The 24,824-nt window shown below is 36.3% G+C and overlaps 1 protein-coding gene across 1 annotated transcript; it reads left to right on the top strand.

The window, feature by feature from the left end:
• The first annotated feature begins 1,102 nt into the window (after window positions 1-1,102).
• Window positions 1,103-1,846, top strand: LOC139849699 (uncharacterized). The gene has a single exon (XM_071839331.1). The coding sequence runs from the start codon at window positions 1,103-1,105 to the stop codon at window positions 1,844-1,846; it is 744 nt and encodes a 247-aa protein (XP_071695432.1).
• The last annotated feature ends 22,978 nt before the right edge of the window (window positions 1,847-24,824 follow it).

Here is a 24,824-nt window from a genome sequence, read left to right as displayed (position 1 = left end):
TTCAATTGCCGGTTTGACAATGTGTCAGGTATACTGGAAAAGCAAAACAGATTAGGTAACGTGGCTACAAACAGGCATTTCAAACCGGTTTGGGTTAAAATACTCCAAACCGGCAATTGAAAGTTCAGTTTCCCTATTTTTTAAATTTTCCAGTTTGAAAAAACATTTCTGTTATTATACATGTAAAAATCATTATTTAAAAAAAAATCGAAATTTTTGTGGATTATAGTACTATGTGGCAAGTGTGATGACGTGATAAAGTTTGTAATAGTACGTGAGTGTAATAGAACAATAGGTCCTACCTTATAATTTTTTTTAGTTTTATTTTATTTCCTTAATTATTTTTTATAAAAGAAAAACATATATAAGTTATTTAAATCAATAAAAACACACTTAAATTCATATAAATAAAAAAATTATAATTTATTAAAAGTTCTAATGAAAAATTATAATATTAAAACTTCGACATAATTAAAGTAAAAACAACGACAAGTTACTTAATCGGATTCGGAATCCGAAAAAAAGGCCATCAATATTGTAACCAGAATGAAATGGTACATCATCTTCTTCTTTAGATACCAAATAAAGAGATATTCGATTTGAACGTAGAAGGAGGGTTTCTTTGATACCATACCATGCTTCGTCGGTACGAAGGTACGTACATAGCGGACAATCGGGGTGATCGCCATGTGATAAAAATGGTCTAAGGGCAACATAACAATCTGATCGAATACACGGATATTTCCTGCCATGTACCTCGAGAGAAAACTAAGAACCGCAAACGACCCTCCTACATATTAGAGGATAAATTATTTTAGATGTTTCCTACTAAATGGTCCACAACATGTGAATACAGCCGGAAGAAACCCAAATAAAAATATGATCAAATATATAAAAGCACGTCTTTTCTATTAAAAAAAAAAGAGCCCAACTAAAAAAAATTAACCCAATCAAAATTTAGGGTTTTTACTCTAAACCTTGTACATGTGCGAGATAATCTATTTAAGTTTCGTTATTTCAGAAACTTTCAATTCGTAGGGTTTTAAGTCGATCGGTACTTGTAAGGGTTAATTCATAATACTCCATTATTCTGTATACAGTTATGAAATTAAAGAATAAGAATAAGAAGAAGGATAAGAAGAAGAAAGCAATTTTCGATTCAAGGGACTGGACTGAGATGCTCCCTGAAATACTTGATATCATAGCCAAGAAGCATAATTTGTATTATGAAGATTACATGTCTTTCGCCGGAGTATGTAAATCGTGGTGTTCAGCTACCGTCCGGGCTGGTAACAAGGACCGCTACCCGAATGGTCTTCCTTCACGTTTTCGTTGTCTATTTCTTAAAGACAGAAAACAGGGTTATAATCATAAAAGGTACTACTTGCAGACTAGACTCTCTCTATTTCATAATAGAGAGAAAAAAGAGGATGATGATCTACAATTGTTTTGTCCCTTAAACAAGAACATCCGTAAGATAAGGCTACCTGAAGGACGTGGTAGTTTATACATTTCTTCTGGTGGGCGGCTCTTAACTATCGGACACGATAATGTTCCAAAACTCATCAATCCTTTTTCAAGTGAAATTATCTATCTTCCAAACATATGCACTTTTCCAGAATTTGGATACACTTCATATAGGGATGATATACCGTTTAGGAAGGTAGTCCTTGTTGAATCATCATCGTTGGTGGTGGTACTGTTATGGGGATGTTTGGTGAACTTAAAGTTTTGTCGGTATAAAGATGAAAAGTGGACATCTATCGGTAATAGTCAGAATAAAATGTTACTAGATATCACTTATCACAAGGGTCGTATTTACAGTATTAGTTATTGTAGACGCTGAGAGAGGATCTTAGAATCAACCTAACACGATCTAGAGGCGGAATAACACTAGAAAGAGCTTAAACGAATATCTATGGGTTTTCGGGTTTGTACAAGTCAAACCAAGATTAGATCTTGATAAACACGAAGCCTAGACTGACATTCTGTGGTATTTGGACATGAAGATTGAGAGAGACTCGACCTAGAACTGTTTTCGTGTGTGTGTAATGTGCAGAGTTGTTAACTAAATTAATGAAGATTAATTAGGCTTAAATACCTCAGTTCCTATGTCGGTCGATAGTGGATGACAGTCGGTCGACTGACCATGTCAGTCGGCCGACTGTCGAGTAATATTTCGAATTATATTTAAACGTTTACAAATATAAAATAACACATCGACAATCAACGTTTAACAATATTACAGGTTACAACATGATCGAATAAAACGTTAAAGTTCATGGAACTAGGGATTACAAAATATGCACTAACAAACTCCCCCTAAGACCTAGTTCCTCATAAGTCTTCGATCTGCTTCAATCTCTGTACGGATCTGTAACCATATTATTCAAATAGCAAACCTTTGCAACACGAATGTACTGTTGTGCTTGAACTCTATTTTCTGGCCTGTACAGCATCCGATTGTAGTACAATGTGAAGATGTCAGCTTCACAGCAATTTCTCAACCAAACGGGATCTAAAACCCGTATCGAGTCTGTCTCATTTTCCTTCAATTTGTCCAAAACGATGACTGCCTCCTCTGAGCGTTCATCGTAGTACCACCAGCGAAAACATGGGCTAAAGTTCTACGGCATTTTCATCACAGGAACCTTTCTCATATAATTTACTGGCTTGTATTTGAAAATCTTTCTTCGTTCGCCCGTTTTCTTGTTTGTTCGATAAGTGATCGTGGGAAATTGAGGGCTGAATCCCTCAAAGTTCTTTGACAAGTACGAGTGTCTTATCTTCTTGCAGACAATATTAGGAATTCCGTCATAATCCCTATAGAACATTTTGAGCCTAGCCACCTGCATAAATTCAAAGTACGGTAGAGACGTGAACTCGTATCCATGTTTGATGTAATCCACTCCGTACTCCTTCTTTATTGCGTATATATTCAACTCTTTAATGTAGGCCCACACAATTATTTTTTCTTTAGCCAAAAGATTCGCCGGTCTATTAATGTAATTCATCCATTCAGGTTCCGGCGCTGGCTTCTCACAATATTTTCTGATCCTCAACAGGATCTTCCACTCAGCTTCTAGAACTTCTATCTTTTCTTTATTTATCTTGACCGGTAAAAACCCTGGAGGCAAATCTTCCGTCTTTTCTTTTTCTTCGCATTTACGGTTTAGAAGCTCTTCATTCATTTTGAAGTAGTCTTGAAATGTAGGTAGATCTTTATCGTTATTACATTCGTACTCCAGAAAATCACCTATTGGTTCATCTTCAATAATTACTTCATCAAAATCTTTGTCGTTTTCATTACTTACGACAATTTCCTCAAAATCATCACTAGAATCGTAACGATTCTCAAAAGATGAGCTAGCAGTTGCGTCAGCTGAAGTACTTGCTTGTTGCTCTTGACGCACTAGCTCGGCCTGCTCCTTAGCGCTTAGATCCGGCGGAATCTCCCCTTCTTCTAAATCATCAAATACAACTGAGTGATTCAGACGATCCTGCTTTGCCAAAAAATCACGTAAAGAATAATCAATATTTAGAGGAATTACTGACGGTGGGTTCTCGCTTGTGCCTTTAGCAATATCCAAACCTAGCTCATCCTCGCCTTGATCGTTAAAATTACCAAAGTCTATATCCTCCTCGAGATCAACAGCCTCAATATCGAAATTATTTTCCCACTCAAGCACCTTCGACAGTGCCTTGTTCGCTGTAGTCTCAGCCTTTACAATCAGCAAATTCTGAGCATCAAATTTAGTTTGTAACTTCTTCAATTCAACCTGTTGATCTTCAACCTGCTTGGTCAGTTTGGCAATCTCAGCATCCTTTCTTCTCTCTCGTTCATCAGCTTTTTCTTTAAACTTTTCAAATTCAGAAGCCATATTGACAACCTTCTCACTTAATATAGAAACCGCAGCATCTTGTGTAATAGCAGTCGTGGATGCAGCAGCATGAACTCCTGTATCAGTTTCAGCACATGTTTCTTGAGTAGCAGCAGCTGAAGGTTGTCGTTGTGGTTGTGATTGCTGTGATTGTCGTTGTTCAGTAGCTGAGGACGACTCAGTCCTTTTTGCCTTCTTAATGAATCTTATGCGCCTCTGTTTCGGCTTTGTCGTAACCGAAGGACCCTCAGATTGTTTTCGCTTTCTCAGCTCGAATTGATCAGGGTCAAAGTCATCTCCTTCATCGTCTTCATCAACCAGTATCTGTTCAATTGCAACAACTGGCGGTGGCTGATTAACCTCTTGATCGTCTTCACCAACTGTGACGATATCATCTTCATTACCAGACGTACTGTTCTCATGACGACAGGCAGCACCTGGTGGACATACATAGTTTTCATTTGCGAAGTGGCCAACCAATCTCTTGAATGGTTCATCCGGACCTCTCTTTTGCTTGACTCGATTGAAAGTCAAATCGTTCAGATGATTCAGCTTAATCTCATCCTCCCAAACCTTATTCAATCCTTGCACTTGCTTTTCAATCATCACCTGCAAGAACCTAGGAAACATTAAGTGGCTCTTCTTTTTCACGTTCACCAACATGCTTCTGAAAATTACTTTGGAGAAATTGAAGTCCGCATGAAGAACTAGTGCTGCAAACATTGAGCTATAAGTCTCATTCAGCTCATCAAAACCGCCTACCATTGGACTCATGCATCTTAACAACACCAAAGTTAGGTATTTGTATTGATGACAGAATCGAGTTCTCTTAACAGCACCTTTCATTGGATCACCAGAGTATCCACATCTTACTAGACACCTTTGGACCTTAGTTCTATTCAGTGTGACTGGCATAGAATCATTATCTGGAAAACCTAAGTCTTCACGAACTGTCTGTGCCGAGATCTTTACAATTGTACCACCAACGCTGCTTCGTATCACCTTTCTTCCTTGTTCAGTGACAATAGAAGCATTGTTCCAGAATTCTCGTTGGTGTGAGTAGTATGCCTTGCATTCTAGAGTTATTGCAGTATGAATCCTGGACCTTTTCAAGAATTTGATAATATCAACGAAGCCTTCCTTTGCTTCAGGTCCTTCCTCATTTAGACATGCCTCTAGATTGGCATTTTCGCTTGCCGTCAGGCCTGGAAGATTCTTGGACAGAATCACCTCTTCCTCATGTACGTCTTCGTTCACTGGACTACCTAGTTGAGCCATTTATTCTGCTATACAAACATATATACAATAATCGAAAAGCGTTAAATCGAAAACCATAAAAAGAATACAGGAAACAACAGTCGGTCGACATACTATGTAATTCGGCCGATTTTCAAGGACAGTCGACCGACATTTATACAAATCGATCGACTTTAAAAGTCGCCCGACATAGGGTAAATCGGTCGACTTAGGAAGTCAATCGATCGATTTATCTAACGAAGCAAAAACGCAGATCCAAACTCAAATCCACCAATTTTATGGTGTTTTGTTTCAATCAAAGGCTAATAACGATCCAGAGAAAGCCGATATACATGATCTAGTATTCAACTAACTCTAACAGATCCTAATTCGCACTAATTTAATCGAAAATGAAAAATAAACAAGAAAACTTCAATAACTTTCGATTGAAAAAGAATTACCTTGATTGGTTAACGGCGCTGGAATCACAATTCAAAGATGTATACGAAAAACACGATCAAAAGCTCTTCCTTGCAAAGTTAGAATTTTTTGGTAAATCAACACAATCGTACGAAATAAAGAAAATCGGCCGTCTGAGGCCTTTTTATACCCAGCTCGACAATCGGTCGACTTTGGTGTTATGTCGGTCGACATATGTGACAATCGGTTGACATACTTGATAAACGGTCGACATTATAACAAACGAGTAAGTCGGTCGACTTTTGTCAACATCGACCGACTTATGTTATAAATCGGTCGACTGTCTCTTCCCTTTATAAAATAGTTTTGCGTTTTAGAAACCCCAATAATTCCTTCTATTCACTTCCACTGGCTGATTTTACACGCAAAATATTTTCATTTTGAAGACTTTAACAGGTTTATGATTTGAGATGTGTAGTTCGTTTCTTTTTGACGTCGAGACACAATTTGTAACTTCAAGGAAATATACACATATTCACATAAGCAAACAAATAAAATGTTTTTGTATTTTTCAAAATAAATATCAACACACTGAAAAATCTTTTTGTAGTTTTTAGGATTTTAAAACTTTTCACAATAACAATGCAAATGAAGTACAATTCATGTCAGAAAGTCAATGATCAAGCTTAAGAAAGATCCAAGATTGTATGGCATAAAACATGTTATTTACAGGAAGCAGTTTCAGTAAGTCATAAACCTAAGGAAGCTAAATTATCCAAATGTATACATGTTCAATTAACATTCAGACAACAGTATGTACACAAAATTTCACAAGTAAAAGCAAACAATAACAGAGAAATGATTTTAACATGGTTTCTATTTTCATCAACCTTTTACAGACTTTCCTCTTAGACATTTTGATGATCAAGTTAATTAATTACATTAACATATTGCTATGTTAGATTCAATCACAGACTCAGTCATCAATGTGAGATCGCACGATTTTTTAGGTAGTCAATTGAGCACAAGTCTATTGACGCTTTCCGTTACCACAAACACATACGTTAGGTCCAATTGAACAGGAAGGTTCTCATAGTAATTTTGGAATATCCCTGTCAGCCATTAGCTTCTATCGTAACGTATACTTTTCAATTCATATGATTCTGATGGATCTCATAGTATATTCAATATTCTATCAATCATGCAATCAACCAACTGCTATCAATCTCATTCCTTCTTTATTATTAAAGTTATTGGAGGAAATGGAATGAAAGACGTAGCTTTCTTAATAAGTGAGTATTCAGAATATCTCTCTGAAAACATCTTTCGCTGTCTAGGCCTTAATGGGTACAGTCCCATATCACAGACAATGATAATAAGTCCAATAGAATGGTTTTGTTGAAGTATGAATGATTTAAGTTCTTCTTGGTAATCTTCACACTCATTTGTATTCTTGCAAAGACTTCTCTTCTCGATTTCATCATTATCTTGACCTTGATATTTTCGTCTTCCATGATTTCACTTCTGTTTTCATGATATAATAACTTGATATGCAATGTGCCATTTTTTTTTTTTTTTAAAACAACACATTGCAGTCTTGACTTTGATTTAGTTCTCGAATTGACTTCCTTGCGATGAAGATCTCTTTTCTTCATTTGTGTATCAATTAACTTAAATCATTCATTCATGGACTGTCTGTAATATAGAACCACACTTTTCAACCCGTTCACAGGAAAGACACTCTTATTGAGATAAACTTACTATTTTGGAGTTTAGGTACGATTCAAGAATTAAAGTTTGATAGAAGTCGGTATGCATAGTCAATTAGAACATTTTCAACGCTTATTGATCGCTTGAATATCCCAATTAGTCATGAGACTCAATGGTGCAGCAATTTGGAATTTGCTTGGGGATATTCTACATCATGTGTTTCTAGATTATACGTCATGATAGGGGATACCCTCACCTTTTGTTGATTTACTCAACAATTTTCTTTAAAGTATGCACCTGTGGTAATTAAGTGACTACCCTCAACCGCTGTAAACCTTTCCATGAGTTCCTTATCAAGATATTTACATGATTGTGATTATGATCATCTCATTCTATGATTAAGTCCGTATCCCATTTTTATATAGATCAAACTCGTTTTTTTATTTTCTGAATATCTGATGTTGCATTCATTACTCCCCCTAAAATACTAAAAATCTAAAATCTTTTTGGTTTTTAGATTTTAAACACACAGAAACAATCAGAAAGAAAAGAAATATAACCACACAGTATATACAGCTATGCAAGCAGAACACATAAAATGAAGTTACTCGTTGGTCTCTTCGTCAGGAACGACATCTGACAATATTTTGACACTTAACTCAGTTAACAAGAAATCAAAACGTGGTTTATCAAAAGCTTTTGTGAAAAGATCAGCCCTTTGCGTAGTTGTGCCAATTTGGATAACATCAATTAGCCTTTTCTCATAACAGTCTCGAATAAAATGATATTTAATCCCTATGTGTTTGGTCTTAGAATGATTCACAGGATTTTTCGTAATAGCTATGGTAGCAGAATTATCAACAAAAATAGGAGTGTTAGAAATATTCAAACCGTAGTCACGAAGCTGCTGTTGTATCCACACAACCTGAGATGCACAGCTTGCTGCAGCAATGTATTCAGCTTCACAAGTGGATAAGGCCACTGCTGTCTGCTTCTTGCACTGCCATGTAACTAGTCTGATTCCAAGGAATTGACAACCTCCTGATGTTGACTTAAAATCTTTCTTGCATCCACCATAGTTGGAATCACTATAAGCCGTCAGTACAAAATCATTATCACAGGGATACCATAGGCCCAAATTCGGAGTTTGCTTTAAATAACGCATAATCTTTTTCACCACAAGCAAATGATGTACATTCGGATTTGCTTGATAGCGAGCACATAAACAAACTGCGAACAAGATATCAGGGCGAGACGCTGTTAGATACATCAACGAACCAATGATGGCTCTATATAAGGTTTGATCAACCTTATCACCTTCCTTATCCAGTGTAATCCCGTGATTCACCGATAGCGGCGTCCTTGCAGGACGTTCATCTTCCATTTTGAATCTTTTCAGAATATCTGATACATATTTTGTCTGATGTAAAAAGGTACCCTGATTTGTTTGTACAACCTGAATACCAAGGAAGAATTTGATAGTTCCCATTGAACTCATCTTGAACCGTTTCTGCATTACCTCCTCAAAATCATCCACCATCGTCTTATCTTTAGATCCAAAGATAATATCATCCACGTACACCTGTACTAGCATTATATGCTTGCCCTTTTCTTTGATGAAAAGTGTCTGATCGATGACACCTCTTCTAAAACCATTATCAATCATATAGTTGGACAACGTACCATACCACGCTCTTGGAGCTTGATGAAGCCCATACAGTGCTTTTTCTAGACGATATACCTTTTCTGGAGAGTGTGGATCTGTAAAACCCGGTGGTTGCTTAACAAACACGGTCTCATTGAGAGTCCCGTACAAAAAGGCGCTTTTGACATCCATTTGATAGACCTTGAAGCCTTTAAAAGATGCGAATGCCAAAAATATTCGAATTGCCTCAAGTCTAGCCACTGGTGCAAATACTTCATCATAATCTATATCAGGGATCTGTTGATATCCCTTCACAACCAGTCTAGCTTTATTTCGAATTACAATACCTTGCTCGTCTTTTTTATTCTTCCATACCCATCGAAGCCCATAAGGTTTGCAACCATGAGGCGGAGTCACTAGTTTCCATACTCCTAAATGCTTGAATTGCAAAAGCTCTTCTTGCATGGCATTTACCCAATCATCATAAAGAAGAGCTTCCTCAACAGAATTTGGTTCAATTTGACACACAAAGCATGAATATGCATGTAAGAAGAGTTTGCCTGACCTATTTAGTGAAGAATAGAAAGCTTGCATAACATTCTCAGTTGAAGCTTTCTGATTTTCAGACGTTGAGGCATCATTTGATGGTGCTCCAGAAACTCCTTTCGAATCAACAATAAAATCATCTAAGTGTCGAGGTAGGACAACTGTTCGTGATGATCTACGAACACCTTCAGGTTCTGGTTGTTCTTCCTGAACTTCTACAATTTGTGGCAGATTATGAAAACTTTCACCACTGTCTATAGGTTGTGACTCCTCTTCAGAATCAGATCCATCATAAGATGGATCATCTTGATAATCACCTGATTCTTCATCATCTTGAACAAGTTGTTGTTGCGGCACTGGGTGATGTTGTGGTGCCGTTTGAGATTTCGGAACCATTTGTGATGGAGACGTCTGCATTTCATTCAGTAATCTTGCAATAACTTCATCATCAGTAGCAACAGACGGAAGACCAAAAGAATCAAACAAATCTTCATAATCAAACTGCCATGAAAAACCTTTCCCAGCAGGAATAGCAGCATTTCTTTGAACATCTACTTCGAAATGTTCTTCAACATGTTTAGATACAGTGTTGAAAACTCTTTTGTTTGGATTCCCATAACCAAGAAATATACCAGGAACAGCCTTAGGATTAAATTTTCCTCCAGTATCTCGTATCATGATTGAACACGGTGCACCAAAGGGTTCGAAATGTTTAATGTTAGGTTTCCTTTTATGTAGCAATTCATAGCAAGTCTTTCCATGTCTCTTGACTACTAACAATCGGTTCATTGTATAACATGCTGTAGCCACAGCTTCACTCCAGAAGTTAACCGGTAAACTTGAATCGGCTAACATAGTTCTCGCAGTTTCAATTAACGTTCTGTTACGTCTTTCAGCAACACCATTTGATTGCGGAGTATAAGCTGGACTGAACTGTTGTGTAATGCCTTTCTCGTTACAGAAACTCTCCATCTGCTGATTCTTGAATTCAGTACCATTATCTGTTCGAGTCTTCCTAACCTTTAACTTGTACAAAGATTCCAGCTTCAAAAACAACAACTTTATATTTTCAAATGTGTCAGACTTCTTCTTTAACATCACTACCCAAGAGTATCGTGAGTATTCATCAGTCACTACTAAACAATATGAATCTCCAGAGATGCTTGTTCGATTAATCGAACCAAAAAGATCCATATGTAACAACTCTAGAGGAACAACAATTGAATGATGTTTCTTTATTGCATGTGACTTTTTAGTCTGTTTGCCTTTCTTACACGGAAGACATCCTTCAGGAATTTGAAAACTCTTAACATTTACTCCCTCAATCAGATTATTATGAACAAGATTGTTCATCTTTCTCAAGCTCAAATGACCCATACGCTTGTGCCATGAAATTGATTCTTGTTCTGTAGCTTTGGATATGAAAGCTTGAAGACCTGTTGCAGCTTTAACATGGGCTGTTGACATATCCAAAATATAAAAATCTTTATTTCTGGGAGCTGTCATAAGAATCATCTCTTCCGGTATTACATACTCTTTCTTCAAAATGTAGCATCTTTGATCATCAAAAGCAACCTTATGCTTTTTATCTGCTACTTGCGAAACTGACAGCAGATTATTTGACATCTGCTTCACAAAATTCACTTTATCAAAACTAACATTAGCATTAGCAATCACACCCTGAGCTGTAATAAAACCTCCTTCATCTCCTGCAAAAGAAACAGATCCTCCATTTACTGATTTGACATTAGAAAGTAAGGACATGTTTCCTGTCATGTGCCGGGACGCCCCACTATCAACAATCCAGGTATTTCTACTCGGATCGTAGGCGACCTGCACAACAAGAAAAGAAGTTAGTTTGAGATGGACACCCATGCCCGAATGGTAGTGGGTTTCCCATCGACACCAATAACTTGCACATCCATCCATTGACCCTTTGATCTTGATGGATCATTGGACTTGTCAACAACCTTTGTCTCGGTTTTAGGCTTCCAAACGGTACGTTTACCAACAGATTTCTCATAATAGTCATTCGTTTGAAAAATTTTATTCACACCTGACTGTACCCTTGTGGATGAATTAGCAATAGAATTTGACTTTGGTTTATAAAAACCTTTTGAACTATTACTTGAAGTACCTATGGAACTGGAACTAGAAGCATAGTGTGTAGTTTTCGTTTCAGTGTCAGATTTTCTTTTTGGTGTTTTCCAACGCTGTTGACAGTTAACAGCACAATGACCCTTTTTCCCACATTTATTACAGTTTTGAGTTTCTTTTGTACGTGTTTTTGAACTCAGATGCTTATTGGGAAAAGACTGTTTCATGGGTGACATAGGCTTCTCAACATGATGTTTCAAGCCTGGTCGACGGTTAGGATGCACATATTTAGGCACATTGTTAGTATTAGGGCTCCTTTTATTAAATAGTTCTTCAGGTGCTTGTGTAAGAACATATTCTTTATCTAGGTTGAGTCCCTGCTGATACTTGACAGGTGTCTGAAATATTTTCTTTCCATTAGCGTTCCTAGAGTTTACTTGTTTTCTAGGTGTGGGTTGTCCGCTTTCACTAGCCTTACTAGCATTCAATGGATTTTTCAGGATAGTAATTGGTTTGGATTTTGGTGTCACAAACTCTGAAACTTTTCCATACTATGAATCAGATTTACTGTCCTCAGCTAAGTCTTTAACAACCGGCTTAGTGATGTCTGATTTTTCATTCTCTACAGGCTTAACACTTAGGATTTCACTAAGGCAAGAATCAGAAGGTTTATTAATGTACTCATTCCTAAGAGGAGGAGGACACTCTTTATAACCTAAGCCCTTTTTACCATCATTCTTGTTATAGACAGTATAGTCAATGACATATGACATTCGCTGCCAAGTGTCATTTCTAGCCTTTTCTGACTCATACTTAATCTTAAACTCTTCCTTTTCTCTCTTAGCACATTCAAGTTGATTTAAGTACATCATTATGGCCTTTTGGTCACCTGAAATTGTAGCTCTTAAATCATGAACTTGATTTTCTAGAGTTTTGATTGTCTCCCTGAATTCCTTTTTATTGTTAAACTGAGTTAAATTAGTCTCGTATAGGCCTTTTACCTCAAGATAACTTGCTTTAACAATCCTAAGTTCCTGTTTTACTTCAGGACAGTAGATACATCCTAAGGGGATATCATTCAATTTAGAAACTATGGATTCAAGTTTAGCAATTTCTAACTTATGATCAGCACAATCGTTACATACCAAAGGAAATTCAGTTTGTACCTTAGAGTCACTTGATGTGTTTGCCATGAACGCATATTCCTTTTCTTCTGTCTCTGATTCAGGTTCAGATTCTGAACTGGAACTGGAACAGTCAGAATTATTCAACTCAACTGAAGTCTTGACATCATCTACTACAATAGTTTCTCCATCTGATGAAGACGAACTACTGTAATCCGTCCATACATCGCCATCATTGTGCATTGCGTACTTGAACTTCTCATACACTCTCTTGTTAAGAACACCTCTTCTAACATATCTGATCATTGCATAAGTTCGCTCAATTCTTGCTTCCATCTTGCAGATGTAACACATGCATTCATTCGCAGTACCAACACAACCAGCTTTCTCTCTCTCTTGTTTCTCACTTTCAGTTTCTTCTTCGGTCTTAGGCATTCTAACAACGTTAGCATGATTTTCATAATCAGCAAATACTGTCCAATCACAACCTTCGTCTGAATATGTTGCAATTAAGCCTTTTACTTTATCATTTCTGATAGTATCACTGCTCGTTGTTTCAACTGGCACATTAACCTTTGTCTTATTATATTGATTGTGAAATGGGTTGTGAAAACCAGTTTTCTGTGGCCTGGTACATGTTCTTTTGAAGTGTCCTAACTCATTGCAATTAAAACACCTCACTTTTGACATATCAAAACCTAACTTAGTATCTCTAGTAACACCTAAGCTCTGTTGACCTGTCCTTTTCAGAAATTTCTTCGCTCGTCTAATCACACTACCCATAGCCCAGAGGATATCCATCTTTTCAAGTTTATCCTCATCAATCTGCTCATAATCTTCTGCTTCTAAATGAGCATTACCAATTTGACCACCAACCATTTCATTATAAGAATTAACTACCAAAGCAACTAAAGCCATATCTTCCTCTACAACTGAAAGGGGCCTAGTTCTTAAATTCTCAGTGTTGAGAACTACAGTTTTTGGCTCCTGTCTAATGGTGGACTGATTTGTACTACTAGGCTTATTTACATGGGTTGGAAACATCACATTTTGAGCAGGTTGTGATCTATTTACAGCACTATCATTAGAAACAAACGCTGTTTGTAAGGGAGCATGAACATTGCTCAATCCAGAAGTACCAGCTTTGTAAATTATAGGACTCTGCTGACCCTCAAGACATTTCTTCTTGGTTTCCATATCCAAGTCCTTTACCATCAATTTTGATGTGAATTTATCTAGGGTCAGTGATTCACCAGCAGACGAAGCTCTGTCTTCTATCTGTTCAATAAACGCATCCCACTTGTGTGGTAAACCATCTGTTAATTGTTTGATAGCTTTCTGTTCTGTAACTTCTACACCTAAGTTACCCAATTCAGAGACAAGATGACGATAACGAATGATTGTCTCTTCTAACGTTTCATGACTTAGAGCAGCAAACCTTTTCCATTCACTTTTGATTACTTTAGCTTTCTTTTCACGATACGCCTTATTTCCTTCGACACCTATCTTAATAGCATTCCAAAGAGAATATGAAGTTAAGTGCATTTGATATTGATGATAAATATCACCGTCTAAACCCTGGGTCAATTGAGCATAACATCTACATTCTAAGGCATATGTTTCCTTTTCTGTCATGCTATAATCTTCATACTTTTTACTATTACCATCAGTACCTAAAGGCTCTTTATATTCATGTTGTATCAAATCCCACATTCTAGGATCAAGGCCTCTAATGTAATTCATGAACCTAGCCCTCCATCTAATGTAATCATTTGTATTATCAAGTCTAGGAGCACGATTGGCACTGCCTGATTCACTATCAGATAGTAAAATGTTTTGAACGCCGGAAGTAATTGCCATTGCCTGATCAGACATTTTAAAATTTAATTAAGGTTGAATCTGATCCTAAGTCGGTCGACTGTTGGTGACTGTCGGTCGATGAACAGCTACAGTCGGTCGATGAACAGCTACAGTCGGTCGATGAACTGCTACAGTCGGTCGACTGTCAATGATTAATTGGTCGAAGTTTTGTTTACATTTAGTCAAATGGTAGTATTTTTTTCAATCGGTCGATGTTCCTTCAATCGGTCGGTTTTGTACTTAAGTCGGTCGGTTTACAACTTAAGTCGGTCGGTTTAGCATATGTCGGTCGGTTTAAAGACAATCGGTCGAACTAATGACAATCGGTCGAAATACACGAAAATCGGTCGATTATCTCCTAAGTCGGTCGACTGTACTTTCTTTCAGAGCTAGAATCCAAAAAAAATCAGGTTTTTGACTTCTAAACGATTTCAAGCTCAATTTTCGAACTAAAACTACTGACCAACACCTTAAGCAACTTAGTATGACTTCTGTAAACACTCTAAAGCAATTAAAACCAAAGGTTTAACGTAAAAGTATACAAAATTCAATCCAAAACCAATTTTTTGACCCCAAAATATACCAAGAACTCGTTTAAAACAATTGATTCAGCAAGCCAAAGCTCTGATACCACTTTGTAGACGCTGAGAGAGGATCTTAGAATCAACCTAACACGATCTAGAGGCGGAATAACACTAGAAAGAGCTTAAACGAATATCTATGGGTTTTCGGGTTCGTACAAGTCAAACCAAGATTAGATCTTGATAAACACGAAGCCTAGACTGACATTCTGTGGTATTTGGACATGAAGATTGAGAGAGACTCGACCTAGAACTGTTTTCGTGTGTGTGTAATGTGCAGAGTTGTTAACTAAATTAATGAAGATTAATTAGGCTTAAATACCTCAGTTCCTATGTCGGTCGAAAGTGGATGACAGTCGGTCGACTGACCATGTCAGTCGGCCGACTGTCGAGTAATATTTCGAATTATATTTAAACGTTTACAAATATAAAATAACACATCGACAATCAACGTTTAACAATATTACAGGTTACAACATGATCGAATAAAACGTTAAAGTTCATGGAACTAGGGATTACAAAATATGCACTAACAGTTATGACTACCAGATCAAAGCTTGTGATGTTTCTCAAGGGAATCCTACAACTATTGTGACTGTTTCAACATTGCCTGAAGATCTTTATTGCCGAAGTTTGGAAAAGTATATTTACAGAGCATATATTATGGGATTAAAAGACGATAATGGGCTATTGGTGGTAATCAGGGAAGTAGCACTTGATACGACTAAGTACTATAACAGGTCTAACAAGACAACAAGTTTAAGGGTTTTCAAGTATGATTTAGAAACTGAAAAATGGTTGGAAGTAAAGGATTTGGGTGCCAAAGCATTGTTTGTGGGATATGGCCAGTCTTTTTGGATGGAGGAGGACACTAGAGGGGTGATTAAAGGTAATTGCATATATTTTAGTGATGATTTTTATGATTTATGCAGTGTGGGTGGAGGTAGAGATATGGGGGTGTATCATATGTCTAGTCAAACACGGAGAGTCACGTAGTCACTATACCCTACCAATCTGGATTCAACCCGTCTCTGTCTAATTTTTATTTACAGTGTTAAAACAAACTTTTATTATTTAATTTATCTCGATCGTTATTCGATTATTCAAAATAAAGTAATTACTCAATGAAGATTTCTTTTGTATATTGTTTGCAATCTTAACTAATTCTAAATACCTGTATGTATATGTTGATTCAGGTCATTAGTATCTTTGAATTGTTTTTGACATGACTGAATACCACCGCAATTAATCGAGATGGATCTATGTTTCTTCTGTTATTATTATTAATGTTCATATTCATATTCATTCATTCGGCATTGAGTAATGGTTCTAAACACAATGTACCTTCCATGTTTTATGTCTTTCAATTAACCCCAAATTAATAATGAGATTGAGCTACTCTGACTTCTACCTAAAATAATATCATAAATAACCAGAGCTGCATTAATAGTGAAATTTTGTCTTTAAAAGACGGCACTATTTTTAACTCCATTTCCCCAACAAATTATCATAAGAGTAGTGACTCCCATCACTTAACAAAATAAAAATTACATCTACTCCAAATATCCTAAAGTAAATTTGCAGCAAAGAGAACAGAACATAAACAAATAATAAAATTGCTATATTATTGTATACAATAATTCCAAATTTCCATAACCAGCTAATTGTTTTACATTCTAAATTAATCAAAATACAAACATCTTTCTCCTTCATAACATGGATTAGTTACAGTCATTAATTCATTCGGATTAGGCTGGGATTGGAGATACTGTTTGGAAATGGGCTGAGAGTGATACTGATATGCTGTGCAGTATTCGTTGAGTAATATGAGTCAAAGTGGTAATTGGATAAGAAGTTATTGCACCCGGGTTGAAGCAGATAATTGTGAAAAGTTGTTATGGTGGACTCAAAAGGATGAATATCAGGATGGGTGTACAATTATCTCTGGAAAAAAAAAAAAAAAAAAAAAGTTTAGTTTGATTGGTCAAAAGGGTCATATTTATAGTTTTAGTTTTGACTACCAGATCAAAGCTTGTGATGTTCCTGAAGGGAATAACCAACAACTATTGTGACTGTTTCAACGCTGCCCGAACATATTTATAGTGGATGTTTGGAAAAATATAATTACAGAGCATATATTATGGGATTGGAAGACAATGGGTTGTTGGTGGTTATCAGGGAAGCAACGCTTGATACCACCGAGTACGATGAAGACGATAATGGGTTGTTGGCTTTAAAAGTATTTGACAGGAATTACGTGACAATGAATTTCAGGGTTTTCAAGTATGATTTAGATAGTGAAGAATGGTCAGAAGAAGTAAAGGATATGGGAGCGAAAGCTTTGTTTGTGGGATATGGTCAGTCATTTTGGATGGAGGAGGATAGTATAGGGGTGATAAAGGGTAATTGCATCTATTTTTACTGATGATTTTATGGAATTATGTGGTGTGGGCAGAGGTAGAGATATGGGAGTGTACCATATGTCAAGTCAAACCATTGAACAACGCTTTCACGGAGACTCACATAGTCACTTTACTCTTCCAATCTGGATTCAACCTGTCTAAATTTTATTTACAGTGTTATAACAAGCTTTATTAAAATTATCTCAATCTTAATTCTATTATTCGAAATAAAGTTAGTCAATGAAGATTTCTTTTGGACGGTGTTTAGAATTTTAACTGATTCTGGATTACCGTTATGTATATGTTCCTCAATGTATCAGTATCTTTGATTTGTTTTATACATGACTAAATACCACAACAATTAATCGTGGTGGATCTATGTTTATGTCTATATTAATGTGCAGTGTTCATATTCATTCATTATTCTGTATGTACCTTGGCATCTCTTGTTCTTATTCATGCCTAAATAGTGAGATAAAGCTACATCTCTGAGTCCTACCTAAAATAATATCATAAAAAATCATCTGCATTAGTGAAACTTTTTCATACAAAAGCACAATTTTAGTTTAAATTTCTTTGAGCATTAGAAGATTGAAAACGAGACTCAGATATGCAAATATCTCTTGAGGATTGCCACGGCAATGTGGAACTTACATGTTGTGAAATTATGAATTTAAATGTGTTGTATGTGTGTATATTAACGTGTTCATATTCATGAGAAATTTAAAGGAGATAAAAGGGGGAGAAGGGTAGATGTATTCTCTACTGCTTGGAATGGTGTGTGTTTCCATTGTCCTCACATAAGAAAAAGAGGCTTGTGTTTATTAGGATGAGTTATAAAAAAGTGTGGTTTTTTAATTCTTGTGCTAAATGAGTCTCTGTACAATCAATAAGCATCAAGTCCAAACAATTTAAAGCAACTGGACCCCACAATTTCTAAGAGTATTCGCCAATGCGGGTAACTAACGCAGGTAACTAAGCTGTGCCTATGATTAGTTACGGGTGGCGACGTGTAAAGTGCTGGTAATAACGGGTAAAGTGACCGTGGTCTTATGGTGGATTCAAAAGGATGAATTATCAGGATGGATGTACAGTTATCTCTGGATATACAAGCAACTGTGATAAAAAAAAAAAGTGTAGTTTGATTGGTCAAAGAGATGAATTGTTCTTGATTGTGATGTTTAGTAAATAGTTATGCTGGGATTAGCTACTGGATTGGTCAAATGTCTATAATGGGTTCGAGTAATAGTCAAGTTACAGTAAAGGCTAAAGGGGGGAGGTGGGAGTGAAGATAGAAAGATTTGGTCTGATTTGATTTTTTTAATTAACAAATAAAAAAGCTCAATTACAACAACAACATAACTCAATACCAGATAAGTGGTATAATGGCGGATCGTGGCCGAATAACAAAGATAATCAACACGAATGTGGAAATAGCCAATAATGCCGATGTGGCTTCTGGACTTTTATTGCTAAGCAACTTTTCAATAATAATAAAAACTACTTCAAAATGAGTCTATCACGATTGATAAAGGCAATCGTGAATTATGGAACAAGAAACAGAATTCAAACTTAAAGATAAACATCAACAAGCTAAAAGATAAAATAGATATGAAGTTTGAATATAAGTCGCATGCAGTCCATCGACTATCAAACTTGTCACCTGCAGCCCCTCAAGGTATCCCTGCATCATCCTCCTCTTCTTCGGGAAGACTCGACCTCGAGTCTGCATCATCAGTGTCACCCCCCTCATACGATGCTAAGTCGGCCACGTTGAAAGTAGCCGAAACATTATAGTGACCGGGCAATTCAATCTTGTAAGCGTTGTCGTTTATCCGTTTGAGAACCCGAAAAGGACCATCAGCACGAGGTGTAAGTTTACTGAAACGCCACCTTAAAACCGCTCCTTCCTTAAGTAAATCCACACCAAATCTCCTTCTTTGTACACAACGCGCTTTCGATGTTTATTAGCATGATCACGATACACATTATTTTGGCGCACAATGCGATCGTGTACCTGCTGATGCATAGCTTTAATTTGATCAGCATGTGTAGCTCCCTCATCTGATGGTGTGTCTAAGGCTGGCTGAGGTAACAAATCTAATGGTGTAATCGGGTTACGGCCATACACGATCTCAAAAGGAGTCTTGCCCGTTGTGCAATTGAGAGAACTGTTAAAGGCAAATTATGCTTGAGCTAATGATAGATCCCACTGTTTTGGTTTTTCCCCTACTAAACTGCGCAGTAAATTACCCAAGCTCCGATTGATTACCTCTGTTTGACCATCGTTTTGCGGGTGGTACGAGCTACTAAAATTCAGTTTTGATCCCAACCGAGTCCATAGAGTAAGCCAAAAATGGCTAATAAATTTTACATCCCGATCAGAGGTGATGGTTTTTGGAATTCCATGTAATCGCACTATCTCCACAAAGTATAACCTAGCAACTTCGGCTTGCGTCAAAAGTCTTAGCACATGGCATGAAGTGTGCCATTTTAGAGAAACGGTCTACGACCACCATGACCGAATGTGATGACTCCGTCAAAACACTTAACGGATCCGTCAGTTGGTCCCATAGCTTGATCGGACTTAAATGAATTAAATAAACAAAGTTGCATTCTTTTATTTCAAAATGTTGCCCAAAAAGGAAACAAACCAAAATATGAAGTTTAAAACAACCCAACATATTAATAATCCAAAAGTTGACACAAAACCTTGCCAACAAACCCACAATTTAAATTATCCAAAATAGAATGCGAACTTAAGTTTCATAAATAGTTTCATAAAATCTGCCCAAATGCATGCAGACTCTTCTAACGACAGCGGAAGCATCAAATAACTCAAGTACCTGTGAAAACATGCAAGTAAACTGTCAACACAAAGGTTGAGTGAATTATAGGTTTAAATAAATAAGTAAACTTTAGACCACAAGATTTAAAAATGTTAGAAAACATTAAACATTATTCCATTATCAATGAGCCACCTGGTAACCACTTAACCCTTTATTTACCCTTGCCAAACACAATAAAAATATACACTTGGACAGTGTATCTACAACAAATTACGAAGTACTAAACATTCCGATTATAAATTGCTAGCGCGACTAGCTCGAAATGGGGTTGTCAAACCCGATAGATCTATCCGTAGGATTCGCGTTCACCGGTAGAAACCAATGATTACAGTTACCAGACTAGGGAATATTTTTGTCCAACTCACAATGAATAATTAAATTTAACTGTTACTTGTGTCTAACCGTAAATAAAAATCTGCATGTAATCACATCCCAAAAATATACTTTGAAAAGTATGTAAAAACGGGACTATAACTCACCTTAAATAGCAACTGAAGAAATCTCACAAACAAGCGAACAGCAAGTAAAGTAAAGTGATCAAGAAAGATCACAACGCCGACCTATAAATAAAGCAGGTCGAAATAAATAACTAACTTAGGCCAAGTCTTAGTATGATAGCTATTGTACATGTTGCAAGTAGGCATAGAACATTACTCAGCAAGCATCGGTTTGATTGGAACAGCATAAGGACACACACTTTCTATTTTTAGAAAGTTTCTATTTTTAGCAGGTTTCCATTTTTGGAAAGTTTTATATTTTAGGAAAGTTTCTATTTTTGGAAAGTTTCTATTTTTGGAAAGTTTCTATTTTTGGAAAGTTTCTATTTTTGAAAGTTTTGAAGTTAGGAAAGTTTCCTTATTTAGAAAGTCAACAGAAGTCAACTGAAAGTCAAAGTCAATCGAAAGTCAACTCAAAAGTCAACCTTGGTCAAACATAGTCAACATTAATTTTAAAAGTGTAAGTTATAATAATAACATAGGTTATAATGTTATTTAAAGTCAAAAGTGTATAATAATGTCTTAACATAAGTTTAATTAAATAAAATGAATTATTAAAGTTAATATAAGTTGAAATGTTATAATTAGTATAACATAAGTATTTAATTAATTAATTAAATATTAATCATAATATAAATATTATTAATTTATAATAAATTTTAAATCATATCATAAGTATTATTAATTAATAATGAATTATTAATCATATCATAAGTTTCTAATTAAAATTATTAAATCATAAGTATTTAATAATTAAATCATAATTAAATAATAATTAAGTCTTATAATAATTAAATAATTATTTAATATTTATTATAAGTCTCTTAATAATTTCTCAAAAACAAATTTAATACTTATCATAAGTATTTTCCTTAAATAATAAAAGTATTATTAATCATAAGTCTAATTAAAATGTTAATTAAATTATAATTAATAATTAAATGATATAATAAATATTTATATCATAAGTTTTAAATAATAATAATTACTTCTTTTATCATAAGTAATTAATTAATAATGAAATCCATAAATTTTACCATAAGTTTAGTCATTAACCATAAGTTTTAAGTTTAAAAGTTCGTCGGGTCGTATCTTGAGCCCCGGATGTCGGTTTCGGGCAAGCCACATATGCAACTTCACCTACTCAAACCACCCGACACAATTATGAACTCAAGAACACTCCAAGAACAGTCCCTAGGTCATGGATATCAGCCATGACAACATTTGGGAAATCAATTTACTCAAAACAGTAATTCGGGCACAACGGGTGAACCGTGGCTCGGATTTAGGTGACCCGAACATAAAAATTCGTCTCACCATCAGTCCTAACCAAATGACACACCCTAAAGACACCAAGGATGGTCACAAAGTCGGACCCAACCTTGTTCATGCCAAGAACACCTTTCAATCTTTAGCAAAAACCAAATTAAGCATAACTAGGGCTCCGGGAATCGAAACGACATGAATCCGGAGTCTAAAGTTAATGTCTTGATGAGAGGAACTCATTTATGTACTTTATTTTAACATTCATATCAGTTACAAAGTCAGAATATACGAATCAAACTGCTGTCCAAAATTTACAAACCGAAAACATGTACAAACGAGTAATTCTACGCATTCAAACAACATTACAACAACTTATACACATCATACTAATAATATAACATATAAAATCAGTAATATATATGAAAAATCAAAAAGCTAGGGTTAGGGTTTATACCCAAATCGAGAATCAAAGTATATGATCGCGTAGAGAACGAAGAGAGGAATCCGATTATGTGAACGATTTAATGATCCAAGTAATATATTGTTGATGGATGATGATGAATGGTGTTGGTGGTGGCGTCGCCCAAGGAAGAAGGAAAGAGGGAGGAGAGCAAAATTAATTTAGGTTTTTGATAAATTGGAAAGTGATAAGATGAAATCTCAAAAAAAAAAGAAAACAAGGAGAAGTAACCCCCTCCCCCCCTTGGCTTCGGCCGAATTTGCATGGGGGTGGGCCCCATGGGTCCAATTTTGTTAAAAGTTAATTTCCTTGTGGCCCGAAATCCCGAACGAAGCCCGAAACGCGAAAACACGCTTACGCGATTAAAAATCCGGAAAGATAACAAACGCGCGATGAAAAATAAATATAAATACACCTAATAATAATATGATCATAAAATATCATATTTAAAATATTTAGGATTTAAAAATCCCGAAAGCTCGACCGTTGGTTTAAAAACCGAAAAGATTCGCCGGATGGAAATCCGCGAGACGTAGAAACGTATAAATTAAAATATGAATACATATATTCACATAACACATAATAATTATTATATATATATATATATTATTACAAAAATAATAATATAGGTCATAGAAATGACGTGGCACACTAACAGTTAACGGTCGTTAAATAATTAACGGCAAAAGATAACGGAAAAAGTAGGGTCGTTACAGTACCTTCCCGTTACGGAAATTTCGTCCCGAAATTTAAGCAGGTGCAGGGGTTGACTCAGCATCTGAGAACAAATGCGGGTACTTCTGCCTCATCTAGTCTTCATGCTCCCAAGTGAACTCGGGACCGCGTCTGGCGTTCCATCGAACTCGAACAATAGGAATTTTGCTTTGCTTGAGAGTCTTAACCTCTCGGTTCATAATTTCGACAGGTTCCTCAATAAAATGGAGTTGTTTATCAACATGAAGTTCCTCCAAAGGAATAGTTTCACCGGCCTAGGCCAAACACTTCTTCAAATTCGATACATGAAAAACATCGTGAACAGCACTGAGTTCTCGTGGCAACTTCAAACGATAAACCGCCGGTCCAACTCTCTCAATAATCTCAAAAGGTCCAACAAAACGAGGACTCAACCTTCCCCTTTTACCAAAACGTATCACACCCTTCCAAGGTGAAACCTTTAACATAACACGGTCACCGACCTGAAATTCAATATCGTTCCTTCCCTTATTGGCATAACTCTTTTGCCGACTTCTGGCGGTTCTCAATCTTTCCTTAATCTGTACGATCTTCTCGGTAGTCTCATGAATAATTTCTGGACCTGTGAGTTGAGCATCCCCAACCTCATTCCAGCAGACAGGAGACCTACACTTTCTACCATACAGAGTTTCAAACGGTGCGGCTTTAATACTTCCATGATAACTATTATTATAAGAAAATTCGGCCAGTGGCAAGTACTTATCCCAACCCTTACCAAAATCAATGATTCATGCTCGTAACATGTCTTCCAACGTTTGAATGGTCCTTTCACTATGACCTTCCAAAACCTCGATGTAAATCGACTGTCTCGGTCCGAAATAATAGATACGGGAACACCATGTCTAGAAACAATCTCCTTCAAATACAAACGGGTAAGCTTTTCTATCGAATCTGTTTCCTTAATTGGCAAGGAATGAGTTGACTTAGCGAGTCGGTCAACAATCACCCAAATGGTATCATAACCACCCACAACTCTTGGTAACTTCGTAATAAAATCCATTGTAATACCTTCCTACTTCCACTCGGGAATCTCAGGTTGCACCAAAAGTCCAGGCGGTTTCTGATGTTCAGTTTTAACCTTAGCACAGGTCAAACACTTAGCCACATACGTAGCCACATCAGCTTTCAAATTAGGCCACCAATACAGCTCCTTAAGATCATGATACATCTTTCCTGAACCAGGATGAATAGAGTACCTAGACTTATGAGCCTTATCTAAAACAAGTTGTCGTAGATCACCAAACTTCGGAACCCAAAGGCGTCCCGCAAAAATACCGAGTGCCATCGGTTCGTACCTCAAACTGTTTACTTAAGCCTCGGACCTTCCCGTTACAAAATTTTCCTCTCTCAAGGCTTCTTGTTGAGCTGCAAGAATCTGCCTTGCGAGGTTTGTTCGAATGGTCATATTCAAGGCCCTAAACCTACGAGGTTCAACTCTCTCCTTTGTACTCAAAGCATCAGCCACAACATTGGCCTTTCCAGGATGATATAAAAGTT

This window comes from Rutidosis leptorrhynchoides, chromosome 5 (assembly GCF_046630445.1).
Source record: "Rutidosis leptorrhynchoides isolate AG116_Rl617_1_P2 chromosome 5, CSIRO_AGI_Rlap_v1, whole genome shotgun sequence".
Lineage (NCBI taxonomy): Eukaryota > Viridiplantae > Streptophyta > Magnoliopsida > Asterales > Asteraceae > Rutidosis > Rutidosis leptorrhynchoides.
This window is presented reverse-complemented; position numbering and strand designations above follow the sequence as displayed.